This window comes from Mus caroli, unplaced genomic scaffold (genome assembly GCF_978045245.1).
Source record: "Mus caroli unplaced genomic scaffold, Mus_caroli_1 scaffold_4, whole genome shotgun sequence".
Classification (NCBI taxonomy): Eukaryota; Metazoa; Chordata; class Mammalia; order Rodentia; family Muridae; genus Mus; species Mus caroli.
Genome location: NW_028227259.1, coordinates 12,640,485 through 12,660,965, shown reverse-complemented (window position 1 = coordinate 12,660,965; position 20,481 = coordinate 12,640,485). Strand labels below are relative to the sequence as shown.

Sequence of the window (20,481 nt, the reverse complement as noted above, 5' to 3'; positions counted from 1 at the left end):
AAGCTGTCATGATGTCTGGTCTCATCTTTAGAAGTTTGTGTAATGTCTGTCTCTACACTATTAGTTATCCAGGATTTAGAATCCCTGTTTAATATATATATATATGTAATCATGGGTTTCTGATGGGCAAAGACCTGTGGCCTAGGCTCTTGAGAGCATAACTGGTTAGATTGCCCCTCCAGGCCTACTGAGTTATCACAAGGGCCAGGGAATCCTCCATCTGTATGCTTTGCTTCTGCTGTCCTGCAGACAGAATAACAAGTTTCCAAAGCTGAAGAAGATCCCAATATGTAGAATCCAGAAAGTGGGCTTCCTGTGGTACTCTAAGACCTAGCCTGAGTTTATGCATTCCTAAAAGCCCATGTTCATGGAGTTCTGTCTTCCTGGGAACAGGCCCTACCACAGGGCAAACCCTCTCTATGAAAAACTGAAGGTAAAGGAGACGGAGGTCATGTCTTTTCTGCACAACTTAGAGATGGAAAACTTTGAGGCCAGCAGGAACAGCCAGGAGCTCAAGAAGGAGATTAACTTTTATTGGTAAATTCAGATTAGGAAGGCCACTAATTGTGGAATGGCCATTTTGCCTGATTCTGCACTGAAGAGTATGTAGATGTGATTCTATCCCTTCTGCTTTTAGGCCATCATTGTGCCTTGGGCATTTTGGACTCAGTTTTCATAAGTCTGTACAAGACTGTTACCCTCCATGTGTTGTCCGGGTATCCTCAGGAGCTGCTAGATAGAAAAGTGATTCAGGTCAATAGATTGTTATTACTGGCCCTCTGGGGGTTCAGGCAGGGTTTTACACAGCTGAATGTGATGGAACACATGGATAGAATGCCTTCCCCTTGGTTCTACTGATGTACCTTGAGGATATTTGCCCCCTACTAATTAATACTGCCCCAGTGTATTGGGCTGTCATGGATAGATGGAAATCCCTCTTTCTTTTGGAGAGACACAGACTCTTATTGGTGTTTGGGCTGCAGCAATCATTTATTCTTCCCTGAATTTTGTTTGCTGTTTGTGCAGCTGTCATGGGTATATTGAGATACATTGTATTAGGTCTTCATGGAAACCTGGGTCCTGGTGGGCTTGATGGGACCTGTAAGTAGGAATGGGAGGAGTAGGCTGCAGGATCTTATTATTTATAGTGTATTTCCAGCAGTTTACACAGCTGGATCCTGATGGAGAAGAATCTTATGAAGAAGAAATTGTTCTTGATGAACCAGGAGAACAAGGAAGTACAGGGTGATTGGGCCCTCATACAACAATACTTGCTTGACTTGAACCTGAATGGTAAAGATGAACATAAGAAGACCAGCAATCTCCAGGACCAACAACATCAAGTAAGAACAAGGAGCTCAGTCAGGTTAATACGGTCTGATACCATTTGTCCACTGCCTCCACCTTTGCTTTCCCTACCACCTTTCTAATCCACATTCCCAACCAGTCATCTATTTCATGAAATAGTTGTCTATGCACAAGCATTCTTGGAAGTTAGCCTCCTGTGAGACACTGAATTATTGGCAAGTATACCTTGCTGCTCTGCTTGAAGCTGCAGTCCAGCAATGGTAACTGATGAAAAACATGTCACAATCTTGCATGTCTTCATGATAGATAGGATACTATGCAGAGCTTTGAGAAAGGTCTAGGCCCTGTGACAGGAGTCATAGAGGGGACATGTGACCTGCCAGGTAGGAAGTACCTTGCAGGGATAAAAGCCAAAACCAAATATCAAGAGTGCTTCTCATTGTCATTGAACTGGGTGGCATGTGTCCTCCTCCTTTCATCCTGCAAACCAATGAGGTCTCTTTCCATTGCCCAGTGCTTGATTTCCAAGGATAGAAGTCTGAGTGGCAGCTTGTCAGCTCATGTATTTGCATTGCTTGGCATTTTGCCCTGCCTGCAGATATAGCAGCAATGGTTTCAGTTAAAAGATCAATGCTGACTGTCCAGTTGTGTTGGGAGCAACAGCCTGACAACTGACATTTATGTCACCACCAGGTCTGTGTCTTAATAATTGCCTTCCTCTCTCAGGTCTCAGAAACTACAAGAGAGGTGGGATTGGCCACAGCCCAGGAAGAGAACATCCTGCAGAATGAGTTGCCACCCCAGGAGCCTCCTGCTGAGTTCAATCCGCCCCACCCCCAACAGCCCCAGACTTCCTTGGATGAATCTTCTTCCTCATAGTTCATTTCCTAAGGGCAAATAGGCCCCAACTATGAAGCCAGCTAGACAGCCTGGCTGATTCAGGGCCTTATTTCCCTTCTTGTTCTGAAAACACCCTTTGAGAGAGAACTGAGGTGACTGCCCTGCCACCGAGTGTCCAAGAAAAACAGGCTGTAGGTCTGTTCTGCTAAATGTGCAGTGAGAGAATGTTGCTTCTCATAATTATCTGTTAGAGTTTTGGTTGAAGTTTTGTTTTTCCTTTTATTTTTTTTGGTATTTGTTATGTTATTAGGATATTATATGCTTGTGATGTTGGTTTTAATTTTTAAATGTTTTTCACTCTTTATTTTAACTATCATTTTAAAGCCTTTTTAAAAATATTATTTCTTATGAATAAAAATTTATTTGTAACTCTTGACTCTTTTTTAAAATTTTATTAAATCTTCTTTTTATTCTCCAGATATTATCCTCCTCCTGGTCCACTCTCTGACTGTTTCACATCCCATACCTAACTTGCTACTGTCTCCATGAGGATGTCCCCAACCCCCCAACCTCCACTCCACTAAACCACACCACACCACTCCCTGGGGTCTCTTCAAGATTAGGTACATCTTCTCTGGCTGAACCCAGACCTGGCAATCCACTGCTTTATATGTGTTGGGGGCCTCATATCAGATGGTGTATACTGCTTGGTTGGTGGTCCAGAGTCTGAGAGATCTCAGGGGTCCAGTATAATTGAGACTGCTGGTCCTCCTACAGAGTTACCCTCCTCCTCAGCTTCTTACAGCTTTTCCCTAACTCTGTCTAATGGTTGGGTGTAAGTATCTGCATCTGACTCTTTACGTTGCTTGTTGGGCCTTTTGGAGCCCAGTCATGATAGGGCCTTTTTGTGAGCACTCTATAGTCTCAGTAATAGTGTCAGGCCACAGGGCCTCCCATTGAGCTGGATACTACATTGGGCCTGTGGCTGGACCTCCTTTTTCCTCAGGCTCTTCACTTTTGTCTCTGCAGTTCTTTCAGATAGGAACAATTATGGGTCAGAGTTTTGACTGTGGGATGGCAACCCCATCCCTCACTTGATGTCCTGTCTTTCTGCTGGAGGTGGGGTCTACAAGTTTCCTCTCTTCACTGTCAGGTATTTTATCTGAGGTCTGTCCCTTTGAGTCCTGAGATTCTCTCATCTCGTAGGTCTCTGGTACATTCTGGAGCCCACCCCACCCCAACATCCTGAGGTTGCTTGTTTCCATTTTTCTGATGGCTCTCAGTACTTTAGTCCTGTTCTGCACACCCAATAACCTGATCATATCCCCCTCTATCCCTCCCTGTCTCCTTTCTCACACAGGTCCCTCCTTCCCTCTCTTATGATTGCTATCTTCTTGCTCCTGAATGAGATTGAGGCATCCTCACTTGTGCCCTTGGGCATCATTTATTGAAGATGCTTTCTCTTTTCCATTGTATATTTTTTACTTCTTTGTCAAAGGTCAAGTGTCCATAAATGTGTGGTTTTATTTCTATGTCTTCAATTCTATTCCATTGATCAATGTGTCTGTCTTTGTACCAATACCATGCAGTTTTTTTTGTCACTATTGCTTTGTAGTATAGCTTAAGGTCAGGGATGACTTCCCCAGAAGTTCTTTTATTGTTAAGAACTGTTTTCACTATTCTGGGTTTTTGCTTTTCAGATGAATTTGAGAAATGCTCTTTCCATGTCTTTGAAGAATTGTGTTGGGATTTTGATGGGGATTGTGTTGAATCTCTAGATTGCCTTTGTCAGGACAGCCATTTTTACTGTTAATTCTGCAAATCTATGAACATGTGCAATCTCTGCAATTTCTGAGATGTTTTTCGATTCCTTTCTTAAGAGACTTGAAGTTATTGTCAGGCAGATCTTTCATTATTTTGGGTAGAGTTACCCTAAGATATTTTATATTATTTGTGGCTCTTGTGAAGGGAGTTAATATCTCATTTAGTGAGAAATAGTTTTAAGTCAATTTGTAACAATAAGGTCAAAATAAATTTGGGATGAACAAAAGAAGTTTTATGTTGAAATGAATGTACATCTACTTTGAAATTCTAAAGAAAAGGGGCATAATTAACTAAAGGTTTATAATTATTTATTAATATGAAGACTGAATTGACTATAAAATAAATATCTTTTAGAAAATTTTATATGCTATCCTCTGCAAGAAAAATAGTGTCAATTTTGACCAATAGATTGCCCAATTTTACTTTTGAAATATCTGTATAAAGGGCTTTCAACTAATTTTCAATTTTCAGAACTAACAGCATTTTCATTATGAGATCTGAAAATTAATGTCTTTATTTGCTTTAATCAAATCAAAATTCATATTATATCATAGAACAATGAGATTAACTTTCTAGTATTTACTTTTTGTTTTTATATTTATTCTTATTTTTTGGTCCAAGTTTTCATATCTCAGACTAGCCTATATTTCACATTATACATAAGGCTGGCAGTTGTCGGCAATCCTTCTGTCTAAAATTTTTTTTTAATATTTTTTTATTACATATTTTCCTCAATTACATTTCCAATGCTATCCCAAAAGTCCCTGGTACACCCCCCACTTCCCTACCCACCAATTCCCATTCTTTTGGCCCTGGCATTCCCCTATATTGGGGCATATAAAGTTTGCAAGTCCAATGGGCCTCTCTTTCCAGTGATGGCTGACTAGGCCATCTTTCGATACATATGCAGCTAGAGACAAGAGCTCCGGGGTACTGGTTAGTTCATCATGTTGTTCCAACTATAGGGTTGCAGATCCCTTTAGCTCCTTTGGTACTTTCTCTAGCTTCTCCATTGGGAGCCCTGTGATACATCCAATAGCTGACTGTGAGCATCCACTTCTGTGTTTGCTAGGCCCCGGCATAGTCTCACAAGAGACAGCTATATTTGGGTCCTTTCAGCAAAATCTTGCTAGTGTATGTAATGGTGTCAGCGTTTGGAAGCTGATTATGGGATGGATCCCTGAAAATGGCAGGCTTTAGATGGTCCATCCTTTCATCACAGCTCCAAACTTTGTCACTGTAACTCCTTCCATGGGTGTTTTGATCCCAATTCTAAGAAGGGGCATAGTGTCCACATTTTGGTCTTCATTCTTCTTGAGTTTCATGTGTTTAGCAAATTGTATCTTATATCTTGGGTATCCTAAATTTTGGGCTAATATCCACTTATCAGTGAATACATATTGTGTGAGTTCCTTTGTGATTGTGTTACCTCACTCAAGATGATGCACTCCAGGTCCATCCATTTATCTAGGAATTGCATAAATTCATTCTTTTTAATAGCTGAGTAGTACTCCATTGTGTAAATGTACCATATTTTCTGTATCCATTCCTCTATTGAGGGGCATCTGGGTTCTTTCCAGCTTCTGGCATTTATAAATAAGGCTGCTATGAACATAGTGGAGCATGTGTCCTTCTTACGGGTTGGGACATCTTCTGGATATATGCCCAGGAGAGGTATTGCTGGATCCTCTGGTAGTACTATGTCCAATTTTCTGAGGAACCGCCAGACTGATTCCCAGAGTGGTTGTACAAGCTTGCAATCCCACCAACAATGGAGGAGTGTTCCTCTTTCTCCACATCCTTGCCAGCATCTGCTGTCACCTGAATTTTTGATCTTACCCATTCTGACTGGTGTGAGGTGGAATCTCAGGGTTGTTTTGATTTGCATTTCCCTGATGACTAAGGATGTTGAACATTTTTTCAGGTGCTTCTCTGCCATTCGGTATTCCTCAGGTGAGAATTCTTTGTTCAGTTCTGAGCCCCATTTTTTCATGGAGTTATTTGATTTTCTGGAGGCCACCTTCTTTTTTTTTAATTTTTAATATTTTTTATTACATATTTTCCTCAATTACATTTCCAATGCTATCCCAAAAGTTCCCCATAGCGCCCCCCACTTCCCTACCCACCCATTCCCATTCTTTTGGCCCTGGCATTCCCCTATATTGGAGCATATAAAGTTTGCAAGTCCAATGGGCCTCTCTTTCCAGTGATGGCCGACTAGGCCATCTTTCGATACATATGCAGCTAGAGACAAGAGCTCCGGGGTACTGGTTAGTTCATCATGTTGTTCCAACTATAGGGTTGCAGATCCCTTTAGCTCCTTGGGTACTTTCTCTAGCTTCTCCATTGGGAGACCTGTGATACATCCAATAGCTGACTGTGAGCATGCACTCCTGTGTTTGCTAGGCCCCGGCATAGTCTCACAAGAGACAGCTATATTTGGGTCCTTTCAGCAAAATCTTGCTAGTGTATGCAATGGTGTCAGCGTTTAGAAGCTGATTATGGGATCGAGCCCTGGATACGGCAGTCTCTAGATGGTCCATTCTTTCATAACAGCTCCAAACTTTGTCTCTGTAACTCCTTCCATGGGTGTTTTGTTCCCAATTCTAAGAATGGGCACAGTGTCCACACTTTGGTCTTCATTCTTCTTGAGTTTCATGCGTTTAGCAAATTGTATCTTATATCTTGGGTATCCTAAGTTTTGGGCTAATATCCACTTATCAGTGAATACATATTGTGTGAGTTCCTTTGTGATTGTGTTACCTCACTCAAGATGATGAGCACCAGGTCCATCCATTTGGCAAGGAATTTCATAAATTCATTCTTTTTAATAGCTGAGTAGTACTCCATTGTGTAAATGTACCATAATTTCTGTATCCATTCCTCTGTTGAGGGACATCTGGGTTCTTTCCAGCTTCTGGCTATTATAAATAAGGCTGCTATGAACATAGTGGAGCATGTGTCCTTCTTACGGGTTGGGACATCTTCTGGATGTATGCCCAGGAGAGGTATTGCTGGATCCTCCGGTAGTACTATGTCCAATTTTCTGAGGAACCGCCAGACTGATTTCCAGAGTGGTTGTACAAGCTTGCAATTCCACCAACAGTGGAGGAGTGTTCCTCTTTCTCCACATCCTTGCCAGCATCTGCTGTCACCTGAATTTTTGATCTTAGCCATTCTGACTGGTGTGAGGTGGAATCTCAGGGTTGTTTTGATTTGCATTTCCCTGATGATTAAGGATGTTGAACATTTTTTTTCCGGTGCTTCTCTGCCATTCGGTATTCCTCAGGTGAGAATTCTTTGTTCAGTTCTGAGCCCCATTTTTAATGGGGTTATTTGACTTTCTGGAGGCCACCTTCTTGAGTTCTTTATATATATTGTATATTAGTCCCTTATCTGATTTAGGATAGGTAAAGATCCTTTCCCAATCTGTTGGTGTTTTTTTTGTCTTATTGATGGTGTCTTTTGCCTTGCAGAAGTTTTGCAGTTTCATGAGGTCCCACTTGTCAATTCTCGATCTTACAGCACAAGCCATTGCTGTTCTATTCAAGAATTTTTCCCCTGTGCCCATATCTTCAAGGCTTTTCCCCACTTTCTCCTCTATAAGTTTCAGTGTCTCTGGTTTTATGTGAAGTTCCTTGATCCACTTAGACTTGACCTTAGTACAAGGAGATAGGAATGGATCGATTTGCATTCTTCTACATGTTAACAACCAGTTGTGCCAGCACCATTTGTTGAAAATGCTGTCTTTCTTCCACTGGATGGTTTTAGCTCCCTTGTTAGAAGATCAAGTGACCATAGGTGTGTGGGTTCATTTCTGGATCTTCAATTCTATTCCATTGGTCTACTTGTCTGTCACTATACCAGTACCACGCAGTTTTTATCACAATTGCTCTCTAGTAAAGCTTTAGGTCTGGCATGGTGATTCCACCAGAGGTTCTTTTATCCTTGAGAAGAGTTTTTGCTATCCTAGTTTTTTTGTTACTCCAGATGATTTGCAGATTGCACTTTCTAATTCGTTGAAGAATTGAGTTGGAATTTTGATGGGGATTGCATTGAATCTGTAGATTGCTTTTGGCAAGATAGCAATTTTTACAATGTTGATCCTGCCAATCCATGAGCATGGGGGATCTTTCCATCTTCTGAGATCTTCTATAATTTCTTTCTTCAGAGACTTGAAGATTTTATTATACAGATCTTTCACTTCCTTAGTTTGAGTCACGCCAAGATATTTTATATTATTTGTGACTATTGAGAAGGGTGTTGTTTCCCTAATTTCTTTCTCAGCCTGTTTATTCTTTCTGTAGAGAAAGGCCATTGATTTGTTTGAGTTAATTTTATATCCAGCTACTTCACCGAAGCTGTTTATCAGGTTTAGGTGTTATCTGGTGGAATTTTTAGGGTCATTTACATATACTATCATATCTTCTGCAAAACATGATATTTTGACTTCATCTTTTCCAATTTGTATCCTTTTGACCTCCTTTTGTTGTCGAATTGCTCTGGCTAGGACTTCAAGTACAATGTTGAATAGGTATGGAGAAAGTGGACAGCCTTGTCTAGTCCCTGATTTTAGAGGGATTGCTTCAAGCTTCTCACCATTTACTTTGATGTTGGCTACTGGTTTGCTGTAGATTGCTTTTATCATGTTTAGGTATGGGCCTTGAATTCCTGATCTTTCCAAGACTTTTATCATGAATGGGTGTTGGATCTTGTCAAATGCTTTTTTCCGCATGTAAGGAGATGACGATGTGGTTTTTGTCTTTGAGTTTGTTTATATACTGGATTACGTTGATGGATTTCCGCATATTGAACCATCCCTGCATCCCTGGGATGAAACCTACTTGGTCAGGATGGATGATTGTTTGGATGTGTTCTTGGATTCGGTTAGCAAGATCTTTATTGAGGATTTTTGCATCAATATTCATAAGGGATATTGGTCTGAAGTTTTCTATCTTTGTTGGGTCTTTTTGTGGTTTAGGTATCAGAGTAATTGTGGCTTCATAGAATGAGTTGGGTAGAGTACCTTCTGTTTCTATTTTGTGGAATAGTTTGTGAAGAACTGGGATTAGATCTTCTTTGAAGGTGTGATAGAACTCTGCACTAAACCCATCTGGTCCTGGGCTTTTTTGGTTGGGAAACTCTTAATGACTGCTTCTATTTCTTTGGGGGATATAGGGCTGTTTAGATCATTAACCTGATCTTGATTCAACTTTGGTACCTGGTATCTGTCTAGAAACTTCTGCATTTCATCCAGGTTCTCCAGTTTTGTTGAGTATAGCCTTTTGTAGAAGGATCTGATGGTGTTTTGGATGTCCTCAGGATCTGTTGTTATGTCTCCTTTTTCATTTCTGATTTTGTTAATTAGAATGCTTTCCCTGTGCCCTCTAGTGAGTCTGGCTAAGGGTTTATCTATCTTGTTGATTTTCTCAAAGAACCAGCTCCTTGATTGGTTGATTCTTTGAATAGTTCTTCTTCTTTCCACTTGGTTGATTTCGCCCCTGAGTTTGATTATTTCCTGCAGTCTACTCCTCTTGGGTGAATTTGCTTCCTTTTGTTCCAGTGCTTTTAGGTGTGTTGTCAAGCTGCTAATGTGTGCTCTCTCTAGTTTCTTTTTAGAGGCACTCAGAGATATGAGTTTTCCTCTTAGAAATGCTTTAATTGCGTCCCATAAGTTTGGGTATGTTGTGGCTTCAATTTCATTGAACTCTAAAAAGTCCTTAATTTCTTTCTTTATTCCTTCCTTGACCAAGGTATCATTGAGAAGAGTGTTGTTCAGTTTCCACGTGAATGTTGGCTTTCTATTATTTATTTTGTTTTTGAAGATCAGCCTTAGTCCATGGTGATCTGATAGGATGCATGGGACAAGTTCAATATTTTTGTATCTGTTGAGGCCTGTTTTGTGACCAATTATGTGGTCAGTTTTGGAGAAGGTACCATGAGGTGCTGAGAAGAAGGTATATCCTTTTGTTTTAGGATAGAATGTTCTATAGATATCTGCCAGATCCATTTGATTCATAACTTCTGTTAGTTTCACTGTGTCCCTGTTTAGTTTCTGTTTCCATGATCTGTCCATTGGTGAAAGTGGTGTGTTGAAGTCTCCCACTATTATTGTGTGAGGTGCAATGTGTGCTTTGAGATTTACTAAAGTTTCCTTAATGAATGTGGCTGCCTTTGTATTTGGAGCATAGATATTCAGAATTGATAGTTCCTCCTGGAGGATATTACCTTTGATGTTTATGAAGTGCCCCTCCCTGTCTTTTTTGATAACTTTGGGTTGGAAGTCAATCTTATCAGATATTAGAATGGCTACTCCAGCTTGTTTCTTCCTACCATTTGCTTGGAAAATTGTTTTCCAGCCTTTCATTCTGAGGTAGTTTCTATCTTTTTCTCTGAGATGAGTTTCCTGTAAGCAGCAAAATGTTGGGTCTTGTTTGTGTAGCCAGTTTGTTAGTCTATGTCTTTTTATTGGGGAGTTGAGTCCATTGATATTAAGAGATATTAAGGAAAAGTAATTGTTGCTTCCTGTTATTTTTTGTTGTTAAAGTTGGCATTCTGTTCTTGTGGCTGTCTTCTTTTAGGTTTGTTGAGGGATTACCTTCTTGTTATTTCTAGGGCGTGGTTCCCGTCCTTGTATTGGTTTTTTTCTGTTATTAACCTTTGAAGGGCTGGATTCGTGGAAAGATAATGTGTAAATTTGGTTTTGTCGTGGAATACTTTGGTTTCTCCATCTATGTTAATTGAGAGTTTGGCTGGGTATAGTAGCCTGGGCTGTAATTTGTGTTCTTTTAGTGTCTGTATAACATCTGTCCAGGATCTTCTGGCTTTCAGTCAGATGATAAATTGACCATCCAGAAGTACTTGAGTGCTAGGAATTGCTTAGGTCTCTTATTTGTTACTCTAGGCCCAAGACTTTGGATTAAAAAATCATGCAGGTGGAGAACACAGTCAACACACTGATCAATTGCCCCTATTTAAAGACCAAACACCCCACAAGTGGCAATAGGATCCAGTCTCTTTCTGTGTGCATCACCTTTAACAAGTGTTTGGTTACAGTACAGACATGCCTGCCACCCACGACTGGTGATAAAGCTAAAGTGGCCACTTTAAGGAAGAAAGTGGTCAGGAGCACAATTCTCTCCCTAGTACTATTCTCAGATACCTAATGAAGCTAAAAGAAACCATGAGAATGAAGTGCAATTATGCCCTGCTCTAAATTAATATAGGTTATACCATCCATGACTCCTGATGCTCTCACTATGTTCCCATGGAACATCCTAATGCTCAGTAAATGTAAAGGCTTAGAGCTCCATCTCCTGTCTTTGGGCATGGAGAAACTAATGTTCTGAAATCATTGCCTGTCAGCAATTGTGTTAATCATGGAAATCCATTTGCTACTTAGAGGCCCCAGGTCCTGTGCCCCATTGCTAGAAAGGCCAGCTCAGGCCACCCCTGCCAGGAAGCTCAACATCCACTTCCCAGGACTTACTCCACATTCTCCAAGATCACCTCCTTAGTCCTTCATTACTCTCAGACGGAAGGCCATCATTCTTCCTCCTCTCCCTGTTCTCTCTTATCCACATTGGCTCTCCAAAAATGTGGGCATAGCCATTGGGCACCCCCTCTTTCCAAAGCCAGAGTTTGCTATAGACTTGATTGGAAACACCTAAGTAATTCCTATATATTTAACTGAGTGTTTCCTTTCAAACCTTGCCCAGAAATGTCTCATCCTACCTCAAATCTTCCTAATTCAATAATATGAACCATCAAAAACTACTGAGAAATCACTTGATGATGAATGTGGAGGAAGAAATATCTCCTGTCTCATCATGTATATGTACTTGTAATCACATCCAGGAAGAGGCTGCAGGGCAGGTAACATTGCTAGTGTGTGTTAGGGGTATACTCATGAAGCCTTGTGGTTAGCATTTGAATGTTACCCCTATGTTGGGGCCGGCCTGCGGCTCTTATGTCCGGGTTCGAGCCTGGAAGGCATCTTGGAACTGAAAGAAAAGAGGGAGCCTAGGCGAGTTGAGAAATAATGGAACCAAGACATGCTAGTCTGCTCAAGGTTCAAATTTTTAATTTCGGACACCTTTATAAAAAAGGGGGGCAAGTCCATTCCCCCCAATTTATCCTTGGAGCCTGGAACCAGATGCAGGTGATGATGTGCAGGATAGGGTATAGTCTCCTGAATAGCTCAGAGGCCTCTCAGCAGGTAGCAGTATCTTGAAGAGGAACAGCAACAGTGGCCAAACAATAGAGTGATCTAGGGAGGAAGGCTCTACCCTAGATAATCTCCTTAGTGGCAGCAAGGTCAAGTTCTGGCTCAGTCTGCTTCAGGATTGTGGGTGGCTACACCCCTAGATGCCTTGAAAGAAAGAGTTGCAGTCATCAGGGTCCTGACAACAGTCTGGAGATCTGTTGGCAGAAGGAACTGAAATATTGGAGGCACCAATGAAAAAGCCCTCAGCTGAGTGTGAGGCTCTCCTCTCTGCACCAAAGTCACCAAAGTAGGATTGTACACAGGCCTCTGCAAGCTATCCCATGAGATACTCTCTGAAAAATAAAATAAAATAGTCAACAGATGTGGAGGCGTCTGGTAGAGGGTGTAGGACAATGCTATAGTCATAGCTCAGGTGACAGAACAACATCTTGTGTTCAGGTTACTGACTCGCCTCCCAAACCACACAATCACTTATCTCAAACAGGGATGGTTTATTGAATGCACACCCAAAATACTGATTGATCAAAATCACAGCTCAGATTTTGCGGGCTAAGCCATGGCCCCAAACATCCTTGTCAACTTATAAAGAAAAAAACAAAACAAAGCAAAAAAATAAAAATAAAAATGAAAAAGACACAAGCAGCTCATATGATGTTTCAAGTATTGTCCAGTGGTCAGTTCTGATCAGGCCACTTTTGATTTAACAATGCATATTGACCCTTAATTTGATGGGTCCTATGTAAAGCTTTTTTGGAATACTATAAAATTAACAAATGTCATAGAAAACGTAACAGGATATGATCACCATAATCTACCTTGCTCTGAGTCAAGTTATTTTTCTGTGTCAAAGATTGCCAGGCATATTACATCAACAATCTGAAATAGGTTACAAACCTGGAACAAAATGACTATAGCTATACTGGGGGTTCATGCGTTAACATTAGAAAAGTACCCAAGGAGCTGAAAGGGTTTGAAGCCACATAGGAGGAACATCAATATGAACTAACTGGTACCCCCAGAAGTCCTTGAAACTATACCACCAATCAAAGAAAACATGTGGTGTAACTTGTGGCTCTAGCTATATATGTAGCAGAGGATGATCTAGTTGGTCATCAATAGGAGGAGAAACCCTAGGTCCTGTGAATGTTCTATGCCCCAGTATAGGGGGATGCCAGGACTAGGAATGAGAGTGGGTGGGTTGGGGAGCAAGGGGGATCCAGGAGGGGATAGGGAATTTTCACAGGGAAAACTAGGAAAGGGGATAACATTTAAAATGTAAATAAAGAAAATATCTAATAATAAAAAAAGAAAACTCAGATCAGGTCTCTCTCAGTGACTAGTGTTGTAGTCACAGTCCTTGGAGGCCCCACTTGTAAGCCTATTTATTACATAGTGGAAATAGGATTATCTAAGCTCAAGGTTAACCTGGCATGCCAGGTAGAGGACAACATCAGATACATGAGACCCTGATTCAGAAAACAACACTGAAACACACCCTACATCCAAGGCCTCTCCTACCAATTCTTGTCTATTATAAAGAACTTACCATTCTCTCCCTACCAGTCTTTAATTCTGGGACGATGAAGAGGAAGTGGAAGTGATCTTTCTATTCTAAGGACCTCATTCTGACTTTCTTTAGGTCCACATTAAGCACAAATGCGAGTGGATAACACCATCTGAACAACTGATATTACTGATAGCGTCATACTCTGACTACAACAATCTCTAGCATCTCTGAGTGTTTCATTAGTGGAGAGCCCAGCATCCCTGAGGAGTGAGAAACCAGTACTGTGTCCTGGCCTTGGTGGGCCTAGACCTAGCTTCCAGGCAGATGCACACCTTGTGATTCTCTGCAGGGACAGAGTCAGGTGAAATGGATGCTGAGCAGGCTGAGCACCATTGCTTAGGTCCCTCATTTCAAATAACAAACACATTCTCTGTTCCCGATCTTTGGAGCACCTTTTGACTCAATGGATTATGCCTGACCATGTAGTCATCTTTCTTAATGATACACACTTCTTCCTACTCAAACTTGCTCCTGTTGCATAGCTATAGCAATTTTGTTTCATGCCAGAAAGCTATTTCATGCTGATGATGTAATATCCTGCAAATTATGGGCACACAAAGTAAAATTAACTCAGAGCATGGTCCTTCTGACCATATATCTTGTTTTGTTTTGTATATTAGTAGGTTTGTTAATCTTATGAAATTCCAAAACTATAATGCATATATAGATCCTATTTGTTTAATCGTCATCACTTTAATCATTGTTTTGTTTTGTTTGTTTTTTAAAGCAGGTTAAAAAAAAAGCCTTTATTGAGCTGTAGAGTTGGGTTAGTTGTTAAGAGCTCTAGCTCCTTTTCTAGAAGTTCTAAATTTTCAATTTCCAGCACCCACATGGTAACTTACGATAATATAGAAAGAGATCTGATTCCCTTTTCTGGCATGTAGATGTGCATGCAACATAGCAGTGATGCATAAAATAAATAAAATGAACAAAAAATACAATAATAAGAAAAAAGGAAAGCCTTTATTATCAGTGAGGAGATATGCACACAGCAAGACCTATAGATAGTAAGACCACCGTCTGCAAATAGAAGGGTGCTCTGGAACCAGAAGCTCCATTTGTATTGATGGCAGTGTATTTTAAGGGTCTTTGAGGGGGATCTTCTTCCCCAATTTAAGACTGATCAAAGACAGATGGGCTAATAGGCCCAAAGGTCTTTGGAAACACATGCTAGGCAGCCTAGAACTTTTTAAACTGGTCCACAGGGAAGGGCATTACTGGTGGGAGAAAAATCCTGCTAGACCTTTGTTTTAAGCTTTTGTCTAGAGTGAGGAAAGTGAAGAAATCAACAATCATGGAAGTTTACCATCTTCATTACTTAGGTCACAGCCTCTCTTTCTACATGTCTGCATATTGAGGTATCTAATTCCTAGTCCCTGGTTTACTACTTGCAGAGGTCACCCTAACTCCTGTTAGGATTTTTGGGCCACAGATGACTATAATTGCTGCCAAAGCTGGCAAAGGTGGAGATGCAGATGGGACAACAGTTATAGTGTCTCAGGAGTGTTGATGTCAATGATACAGCATAACAGATGGCAAAGATTCAAAACTTAAGAGAACCATTATCAGTGTAGCCATGGCAAATGTCACATGCCACGTGTGCGAGATAGCATCTGTAATGGATGCCATGTGTGTGAGGTAGCATCTGTAATGGATGCCATGTGTGCGAGGTAGCATCTGTAATGGACCATACGAAGAGTCAGATTGTTAGCACTACTACAATAATTCCCACAAAGAGTATAATTAAGAAAAGAGTTGAAGCAGTTGTTCATCTTTCTCAGAGGAAGAAGACAGGCAAGAAAAACACCAAGAAGCATAGGCAGGCTTTGTCACATTTATTAGCAAGACTTACATTTTTTTTGTCATGCTATCCACTACAAGATAGGCACCCTGGAAGACATTAATTTGGTTTAATAGCTAGAAATGCTTTTCACTGGCCAGTGTTAAATTCACAAGTCAGCCTTTGGTTCTCCTTGACTACAATCTCTTGGGGAAAATTAAGAGGAAAAGTTAATAAGAAAAAACCCTTAACATTATGATCAGCATAAGTCTTGTTTAGCAAGATGAAGCATAATTATGCAGCTGGGTAAATTCTGTCCCAGAGCCCTGTGGACCAGTGAGAGAAGTTGCGCTCTCTATATCTAGGTTGGCATTGGATTTGTTTGATAGATCAAAGTTTAACTGTGCAATTATCTTTTTGTTAATTCCTGCTGAAGGGTCAAAGCCTGGGATTTGTATCTGTGGATGTTATTATGTGTTACGGTATTAACAATACAAGCAAGCTGTTAGGGTATAAAAATGGAGATAGTGGCAGCCCTGAGCATCTGATCACTCTTCAAGTCTCTGATTAAATGTAAAAAAAATGGCCTCCTATAAAACTACATTGCAAAAATTGGGAAAGAAACAGGATGGAAAGAGTAAAATATTGAAGACGCAGAGCCTGAAGAATTTGTGGTAGAAAAAGTACTGAACCATCGTGTATGGAATGAGAATATGGAGTATTTCCTGAAGTGGAAGGGATTCACAGATGCTGATAATACTTGGGAACCAGAAGAAAATTTAGAATGTCCAGAATTAATTGAAGCATTTCTTAATTTTCAAAAGGCTGGTAAAGAAAAAAGATGGTACAAAAAGGAAAACTTTACCTGATAGTGAATTTAATGATCGCAAATCGAAGAAGAAGAGAGATAATGCTGACAAACCAAGGGGCTTTGCCAGAGGTCTTGATCCTGAAAGAATAATTGGTGCCACAGACAGCAGTGTTTCTCATGAAATGGAAGGACTCGGATGAGGTTGACTTGGTGCCAGCAGAGGAGGCGAATATAAAGTCTCCTCAGATTGTCATTGCCTTCTAGGAGGAGAGGCTGACTTGGCATTCTTGTCCTGAAGATGAAGATATATATATATATATATATATATATATATATATATATATATATATATAATCTGGATCTTGGGTTTTGAATTACTAGTGTGGAAAAATAGCATTATAATGAAAATAAAGTTTGATATGCTGGTTTTGAAAATATTGGCAGTAGTTGGGATATTTTTGGTTTTTGTTCTGCATCAAAAGGCACTGATTCCTTTGAGCAAGTAAGAGCTTTCTGTAGTTGCTTCCCTTAACAATAGAATATTTGACACCATGTTGTATTTCCTCAGCTTTGAAGAACAGCTTTTCTTAAACACTGGGGAGATTTTACAGTCATTACTCAAGTCAGAACTTATTTTTAACTAGGACACAGAAGAACCATTCTGGGTTTTTTGTTTCTTTGTTTGTTTGTATGCAATGTATGCATAAAACACTTATATAACGTGTATGTTTTGTCTTGGTCTTAATACTCAAAAGAACTGAAGAAGAAAACACAAGTTGATGAGATTCCCTCATTGTGAACATTTTCTTGAAAACATAACCTTTCAGATTAAGCAGATTCTGCAGTTTATTGGATAGTTAAAAGCAATCACATCAGAATTGATGTATTATCACATAAATACTGTGGTTTATTTACAGAAACCTGGTCAGCCAGTCTCTGTAAAGGTTCCTCTTCTGAACGATTCCTTTGTAGAAAGTTAAAACCTGTACTAAAAGGTTATAGTTCATGGAATCTGATGTGGAAATAGAATCATGTTTGGAGCTGATGTTGGCAATTTAAGACCTGCTGACTAAGTGAGTGAACAAAATTTGCTAATATCAATTAATGACCTTCATGCTTTTTCTTTACCCTGACTCATTCTGTACTAGTAGGATCAATCTTTTCAGTATTTGGGTTCTGGTTCAATGAGCCAGAAAAGTAACTTTGTAGTATCAGAATGTCATCCATCTGTATATTTACTTTATTGTAAATAATAGTGAACAGTGGTCAATAAATAGTTTTATATTCTTTTTAAAAATGGAGATATATTTAGTGAGAGAGAAAGACTTGTTCATAAAGTTTAAATTAGCTAGATATTTTCCAAAGTAGGGAAGGAAGAGCTAGAAAGCTTATGTAAGTTATGGGTCAGAATGTATTAATAAGGATACATAAAAGATGAGATTTAGATGCATCCAAACTTAAAAATATATGACCAATTAAGATTTATTTTTAAATATTTGATTTTTGCTAAAGCATTATCTAAATTATATATACAGGTAAAACACTACACTGGTGACACTGGCCCTCTGGGTATTTGTACGATACCATATGTGGAGTCCTAAAAGTGATGGAGCCTGAAGAAATTAGATGGAAAGTATCTTTTCCCTCATTCCCCAGGACCTGGAAGACTGTGGGGGCACCTTTCAAAATGTACCATAACTTAGAGGAGTCACTGGTCCTCTCATTCACAGGGACCATTGAGATGCCACTGAGTAGAATCTAACCAATGTCTAGTCTACAAAAGGAGGGTAAAAACAGAGGAAAAATCTCCTCTACACATCTAAGTGAAACACAGGTTAAGAACCGCCATGGCCTTTAACTTCTCCGTGTGTGTGTGTGTGTGTGTGTGTGTGTGTGTGTGTGTGTATGTGTGTGTGTGTGTGTGTGTGTATACAGAAGAATTCTCTCAGGCTCAACTGACCCTGAACATCTTCAAATGGCTTTGACAGCAAAAATAATTCTTTGTTACCTGCATAGTCCTTCACACCAGCAGGAAAGAATAATGAGGATAGAATCAAACAGTATGTTTCTTTAACAGTCCAAGAGACAGTAGTCCTCTGCCATTATACTTAACAATAGATGATATTCCTCACTAATAATCTTTTGATAACAAAAATTATCAACCATGAAAAACTCATTTTCTGGAAGTTTCGTTCCCAGAACTGTAGTGTATTCTTCTGCAGCCTAAACTATGCTCTCTGTTTTTCAAAGGCTGTCAGTTGTCCTACAGAAAAATCACAGATTCAGGCAAAATTGACGTCCCTTAAATCTTTCGGGACAATCCTATAAAACAAAGAAACAGTGTGATCATTATTTATATTTTATATTACCAATTAGATACTAATATCTAGTTGTAACCTCAGTAAATTGAATCCTATATCACCCATTTGACTCATAGTGTCCACTCCTACTAAACATTACATATGTACATTGAGAGACACATTAATTTTTTATTTTAATTCATATATTTTTTACACTCCATACTTTATTCTCCCCGTTGATCCACCCGTTCCACATCCCATACCTCCTCCCCACCACCTGTCTCCACTTAGATGTTACCACCCCAAACCCCACCTGACCTCTAAACTTCCTGGGGGCCTCCAGTCTCTTGAGGGTTAGGTGCATCATCTCTGAATGAACACAGACCCAGTGATCCTCTACTGTGTGTGTGTTGGGGGCCTCATATCAGCTGGTACATGCTGCCTGTTTGGTGGTCCAGTGTTTGAGAGATCTCAGGTTAATTGAGACAGCTGGTCCTCCTACAGGATCGCCCTTCTCCTCAGCTTCTTTCAGCCTTCCCTAATTCAACAACAGGGGTCAGCTGCTTCTATCCATTTGTTTTGTTCAAATATCAGCACGTGACTCTTTCAGCTGTTTGTTGGGTCTATCAGAAGGCAGTCATGATAGGTCCTTTTTGTGAATGCTCCATAGCCTCAGTAATAGTGGCAGGCTTTGGGACCACCCTTGAGCTGGAACCAACATTGGCTCTGTTCTGGGCCTTTTTTTCCTCAGGTTCCTCTCCATTTCCATCCTTGTAATTATTTCATATGGGCACAATTATGGGTCATAATAGTGACTGTGGAATGGAAACCCCATCCCTCACTTGATGCCCTGTCTTCCTGCTGGAGGTAGGTTCTATAAGTTCCCTCTCCCTACTGTAGAGCATTTCATCTAAGGTCCCTCCCTTTGAGTACTGGGAGTCTCTCACCTCCCCACAACTCTGGTGCATTTTGGAGGGTCGCCCCAACCTCCTATTTCCTGAGGTTGCCTGTTTCCTTGCTTTCTGCTGGACCTTAGGGATTCAGTCCCTTTCCCTCACCCAATACAAGATTAGGTTCCCCTCTCCCTTCCACTCTACCCAACCCCCACAACGTCCACTTTCCCTCCCAGGTCCCTCCCTCCCTCCCCACTTGTGATTGCTTTCTTCTCTCTCCCAAGTGGAACTGGGACATCCTCGCTTGGGCACTTCAGCTTGTTGAACTTTTTGAGTTCTCTGGACTATATATTGGGTATTCTGTACTCCCCCCGCCCCCAGTATCCACTTAATAGTAAGTAGATAGCATGCATGTCCTTTTGGGTCTGAGTTACCTCACTCAAGATGATATTTTCTAGTTCCATACATTTGCCTGAAAAACTCTGGATGTCCTTGCTCCATTGTGTAAATGAATCCTTTTTTCTGTATCCATTCTTTTGTCATGGGAAATCTAGGCTGATTCCAGCTTCTGGCTATCACAAATAAGGCCTCTATGAATACAGTGGAACATATTCCCCTGTGGCATGATGGGGCATATTTTGGGTATATTCCCAAGAGTGGTATAGCTGTGTCTTAAGGTAGATCTATTTCCAATTTTCTGAGGAACCTCCAGCTTCATTTCCAGAGTGGTTTTACCAGCTTGCAATCTCACCACCAATGGAGGAGTGGTCTTCTTTTTCCACATCCTCTCCAACATGTATTGTCACCTGAGGTTTTAATCTTAGCCATTTTGATTGGTATAAGGTGGAATCTCCGGGTCATTTTGACTTGTATTTCTATGACCACTGAGGACTTTGAACATGTCTTTAGGTGCTTCTCAGCCATTTGAGAT

At 40.3% G+C, this 20,481-nt stretch overlaps 2 protein-coding genes across 2 annotated transcripts; both read left to right on the top strand.

The window, feature by feature from the left end:
• Positions 1-436: 436 nt before the first annotated feature.
• Positions 437-2,187, top strand: LOC110294133 (disks large homolog 5-like). Its single transcript, XM_085836088.1, has 3 exons — positions 437-537; positions 1,160-1,343; positions 2,035-2,187. Exons 1-3 carry the CDS (start codon positions 452-454, stop codon positions 2,185-2,187), a joined length of 423 nt encoding a protein of 140 aa, XP_085692214.1. The 5' UTR covers positions 437-451.
• A 13,941-nt stretch (positions 2,188-16,128) lies between these two features.
• On the top strand, positions 16,129-16,507 carry LOC110294136 (chromobox protein homolog 3-like). The gene is given in 3 exon segments (XM_085836098.1): positions 16,129-16,186; positions 16,189-16,293; positions 16,368-16,507. Coding segments are annotated over 3 exon segments (303 nt in total).
• The last annotated feature ends 3,974 nt before the right edge of the window (positions 16,508-20,481 follow it).

What these genes read in the sequence shown, in the direction of transcription:
- LOC110294133 (XM_085836088.1), top strand. Translation starts at nt 452, where the DNA reads ATGTCTTTTCTGCACAACTTAGAGATGGAAAACTTTGAGGCCAGCAGG. An exon ending in AAGGAGATTAACTTTTATTG is followed by an intron (nt 538 to 1,159) that starts GTAAATTCAGAT and finishes GTGTATTTCCAG; the next exon opens with CAGTTTACACAGCTGGATCC. An exon ending in TCCAGGACCAACAACATCAA is followed by an intron (nt 1,344 to 2,034) that starts GTAAGAACAAGG and finishes TTCCTCTCTCAG; the next exon opens with GTCTCAGAAACTACAAGAGA.